At 42.3% G+C, this 5,046-nt stretch overlaps 1 protein-coding gene across 1 annotated transcript in view; it reads right to left on the bottom strand.

Annotated features, from left to right (window-relative positions):
• Positions 1 to 652: 652 nt before the first annotated feature.
• Positions 653 to 5,046, bottom strand: part of rab14l (RAB14, member RAS oncogene family, like) — a 6,940-nt gene continuing 2,546 nt past the window's right edge. The window contains exons 5-8 of the mRNA NM_200683.2: positions 4,961 to 5,027; positions 3,723 to 3,810; positions 3,625 to 3,655; positions 653 to 3,019 (exon numbers count right to left, since the gene is read on the bottom strand). Of these exons, the coding sequence (NP_956977.2) occupies positions 2,842 to 3,019; positions 3,625 to 3,655; positions 3,723 to 3,810; positions 4,961 to 5,027 (364 nt within the window). The 3' untranslated portion in view covers positions 653 to 2,841. The remainder of the gene's footprint in view (positions 3,020 to 3,624; positions 3,656 to 3,722; positions 3,811 to 4,960; positions 5,028 to 5,046) is intronic.

Raw genomic sequence — 5,046 nt, forward strand, 5'->3', positions numbered from 1 at the left:
TCAGGGGTTTGTGTTTATTAGAGTTTAGTGTGTTTCTGCATGCAGAGAGCTGACAAATATGCTGTTTATAAATACACACTAACTGGCCACTTTATTAGGTACACCTTACCAGTATTGATTTGGACCCCTTTTGCCTTCAGAACTGCCTTAATCCTTCATGGCAGATTTTGCTCCAAATTGACATGATAGCATCACACAGTTGCTGCAGATTTGTCGGCTGCACATCCATGATGCCAATCTCCCGTTCCACCACATCCCAAAGCTGCTCTATTGGATTGAGCTCTGGTGACTGTGGAGGCCATTTGAGTACAGTGAACTCATCGTCATGTTCAGCAGTCTGAGATGATTGAGCTTTATGACATGCTGCGTTATCCTGCTGGAAGTAGCCATCAGAAGATGGAGACACTGTGCTCATAAAGGGATGGACATGGTCAGCAGCAATACTCAGGTAGGCTGTGGCGTTGACATTATGCAGGTGTACCTAATAAAATGGCCGGTTATTGTATATAAAATACCATTGTGAAAAAATAAATATATTTAGCTCCATGACAACAGAAATGTTTAACAATTTACTGCATTTTAAACATTGATAATACTAATATTAAATTTCATCATGCACGACAGTGAAAATGCAACACCAGAAACACAAACATGCAGAGCATTTTTTTTTTTATTGTCGTCATTAAAATCAAAAAGTCAACATTTTAAAATCATATACACACGAGAACAGTTCAAACGTTAGCACAGCTCCTCCAGTCTATACATATGTACTGTTTATACTGGTGTGTGAAGAGAGAAGCATGAGCGCCGTCCTCTAAACCAGTGTGTGTGTGATGTAGTGTCCTCTTCTGTGCTGTCCGTCACATCACCAACACACAGAGCTTTATGTACAGCAGTGTAATCAGATCTCATATGGTACATACACTGAATTAAGACACAGATGCTGCTTCAGAAGCTGTTAATATACAAGCCCATGTTTACTGTACACAACCAGCGCGTTTCAGAGATCTATACATTTCAGAATCAGAATAATGATGGGGCAGTGGTGTGAAACTCAGGTCTGGTGAGGTGATGGCAATGATATTAACATGAATGATAACAGTAAGGCAATGTAAAGTGATGGAAGTAAAAACAAGCGTTTGGATATGAGGAAAGAGTCTATAAAGTGATCTTATTCTTTTCATTAAGCTGTTCACACCACAAGAAAATTGGGATCAATGCATTTGCGAATGCATATTAAAATTATAATTACAATGTAAATAATTGAAATATTAATCTGCACCCTGTCTCATTACAGGAGCTTCAACACGTCAAAGCAAATGCATTCGACATTCGTAATATTGTAACGCAATATTACAGTGCCAATATTAGGATATATTCAATTCCACGTCTTGTTTATTTCTGCCAAATCGGATGTCTTATTGATATAAAAAGTCTCATTAAGCTATAAAATATACTCTCAATAACGTGTTCAATGCTGTCACGTTATCAAAAGTCCCATTAGTGACTTGTCAAATCAACAATAGCAGAAATGCATTTGACGTTCATATTAACGTAACTCGTACAGCGCCAATATTAAGACACATTCAATGCCATGTCTTGTTTATTTCCCACAAATCTGATGTCTGATCGATATAAAAGAGTGTGTTCAACACGTTAAATCAAAATGCATTTGACGTTCTCAATAACGTAACTCATACGGTGTCAATATTATGACGTATTTAACATCACGTTTTCCAACAAGTCTCATTTCCGATGAATGTGACGTCTCATTGTTACGCTTATTAAGACGCCGATATAAGTAGAGGCTGTTGGGTGTTCAACACATCAAATCAAAATGCATTTGCCGTTCTCAATACCGTAACGCTTACAGTGCCAATATTAGGACATACTCAATGACATGTCTTGATTATTACCGACAAACGTCTTATTATTATAAAATAATTGACATAAAAAGAGGCTTTTTTTGTTAGTTGGGCTTCCAATCAGTGACTCAAACATGTCAAATCAACACCAGCAGAAATTCATAAGACGTTCATAATAACGTAACTCATACAGTGCTAATATTATGACGTATGTATTGCCATGTCTAGTTTATTACTGATCAATGTGACGTCTCATTGTTACGCTAACAAAGATATTAATATAGAGGCTGATGAGTGTCGAAACAAAATGCATTTGACGTCTTCAATAATGTAATTCATGTGGTGCCGATATTATGACGTATTCAATGCCATGTCACGTTTTCCAACAGGTTTTGTTTATTACCGACGGATGTGACAAAATATTGACTTGAAGAGGCTTTTTCATTGGACAGGCATCGAATCAACACCAGCAGAAACATGTTTGATATTACTAACAATGTATACGGTGCCGATATTAAGGCATATAATCAAAGCATATCATGTTTATTTCCAACGAATGCCGTCTCATTGTTATGCTAATTATCGATATAAAACAGGTTTGACGTTCTCAATAACATAGCTAATGCAGTGCCAATATTTAGCCGTGTTTAACCCCGTGTCTTGTTCATTACCAACACATTTGACGTCTCATTGTTATGTTGAAAAAATTGACGTAAAGAGGATTTTTCGTTAGACGCGCGTCCAATCAGTGATCCAGACCAGCAGAAATGCATCTCGCAATTATAGTAACGTGACTCGCGATGTGCAACACTGTCACGCTCTCCAGCAGGTCTGGTTTGTTATTTCCGATGAATGTGACGTCTCGTTTGGGATATAAAAGAGGCTGACTGGTGTTCAGCGGATGAGGATTATGGGAAATAAGAGCACGGAGAATAAGGAGCCGCGTGATGATGATGATGATGATGATGATGATGAATTAGCAGCCACACCCCTCCCGCTGCGGCTGTGTTTCACTCGTCAGTCTTCCTCCCTGCGGCGCTGAGGGTTTGTGCTGGACGCCGGATTCTGCCGCGTTCAGATCCAGACTGCCGTCCTGAATGTTCTGGTAGATCTTCTTGGCTGCTTCCAGGAAAGCGTCCTCTACGTTCTCTCCGCTGCCATGACAAACAGACGGAGATCAGTGCACTCAGCAGTACACTAAAGCGGAGACACTAGGACAGGGGGGTCCACAGTCAGTCCTGGACACACGGGTTCCTGCATTCCCTCAACAAGCCTGCCTGGAAGCTTTAGCACACCTAGAATGAGCTTGATCAGCTGCTTCAGGTGGGTCTACTTGGGGTTGGAGCTAAAATATGCAGGACAGCGGCCCTCCAGGACTGAGTTTAGACGAATCCCAGTGTGATTACTGTAGTGCTGTTACTGATTTAACTCTTTCCCTGCCAGCGTTGCCAGGACTTCACCTCAATTTGCCAGCTCTCAGGATATTATCAGCTAGGACTGTGTTACACATCAAAATTAAGAACCAATTAATCCATCCCTTACACCTTAACCCACTCTTAAACCTACCCAGACCATCCAATCTGTTCCTAACCCGACCCGTATCCCACCTCTGAGCATATGAGTGTTCTGCAGGACATGATGAACACATTAAGCACACTGTATTTACATTTTAATGTTGGTGTTAAGGACACTTAATATACTATAGCAAGCCCCCGTGATGCTGTTTGCATGCTGTAACTGGGTCAGGTTCAGAACTCACGTTTTAGCGCTGGCCTCCAGGAACAGCAGACCTGTGGAGCAGACAGACGTGAGCATCGGACCACATCAGACTGATGCTGCTGTCTGTGGTTCACTCACCGTTCTCCTCCGCAAACTGCTTGGCCTCCTCGTACGTCACGTCCCGCTGCGCCTCCAGATCGGCTTTATTTCCTATCAGTATGATGACCTGCACACACACACACACACACACACACACACTCCAGCCTCAGTGTTGTAATGTAAAAGTAATGTAAGTGTTGTAATGCACCTGTATGTTCTTTTGTTTGCAGTTATAGTGGAGAATGTTAGAGAAATGTCACTGCCACAGGCGTATGTTGTTAACGATCCTCATTTCAAGCTGCAGGAGGCTGTCGAGGCCTTATATTAAAGTCTTGCTGCCTTCTAGTTGCTGATTTGGTGTCAGAAGTGTCTCTATGAAAGGTGAAGGCCTCTAGATGAGCTCAATAAATCTGATCATGTCTTGATGTTGACTGATTTGATGAGGACAGTGCGCTCTGACTCTGCTCAGACTAAAGTGTCATCACTGAACAGAAATAATGTCCAGTATAGAATATAAAGTCCTGCTGCAGTGGAGACAGAATGAAGATTGTGTCTGACTCCATCATGAGCTTGGAGGACTGCATCCATACATCTCTGACATGACTCACATCACTGATTAATAAAGTCATCTGGAATGAAGAAGAAAGCCTTCAGCAGGATCCCAGAGTTCATCAAGAGTCTCTGTGTTCATCTTCAACGCCTCCTCCTTCATCAGCTCAATAATGTTGATGTCTGGTGACTGGGCTGGCCAATCCTGGTGCAGCTTGACCTTCAGGAGCTTTGATGTGGAGGCTGAAGTATGAGCAGGAGCGCTATCCTGCTGGAGAATTGTCCTCTCCTGTGGTTTGTAATGTAATGGGCAGCACAGATGTCTTGATACCTCAGGCTGTTGATGTTGCAGATCTCTCCATACTGAATAAACCCCAAACCATGATGTCTCCTTCACCAAACTTGACTGATTTCAGTGTGAATTGTGGTCTATGCTGGTTCCAGTAGGTCTTCTGCAGTATTGGTGATGATCGGGATGCAGATCAGCAGAAATCCTCCTTCTGACACTCCATGATCCACTAGGAGATGAGTTGTTATCTGCTGCTGTCACAGCTGAGATCCTCCACAAGACTCTGGTCAGCGAGTGCACATGGTAAGCATCAGGTTCTTATTGAGCTTTTGCCATGTGCTTGTCTACATGCTACAGAAGTGCATTCAACTGGATAAAGTAGCCTCAGTGGTGTTGTGAGGTGTGTGTGTGTGTGTGTGCGTGTGTGTGTTCTGCTCACAGTGTTGGGGTTGGTGAGGTTTCTGGCGTCCGTCAGCCAGCTGCTGAGGTGGTTGTATGTGCTTCTCCTGTGAACACACAGAGGGT

Source organism: Danio rerio, chromosome 5 (genome assembly GCF_049306965.1).
Source record: "Danio rerio strain Tuebingen ecotype United States chromosome 5, GRCz12tu, whole genome shotgun sequence".
Taxonomy (NCBI): domain Eukaryota; kingdom Metazoa; phylum Chordata; class Actinopteri; order Cypriniformes; family Danionidae; genus Danio; species Danio rerio.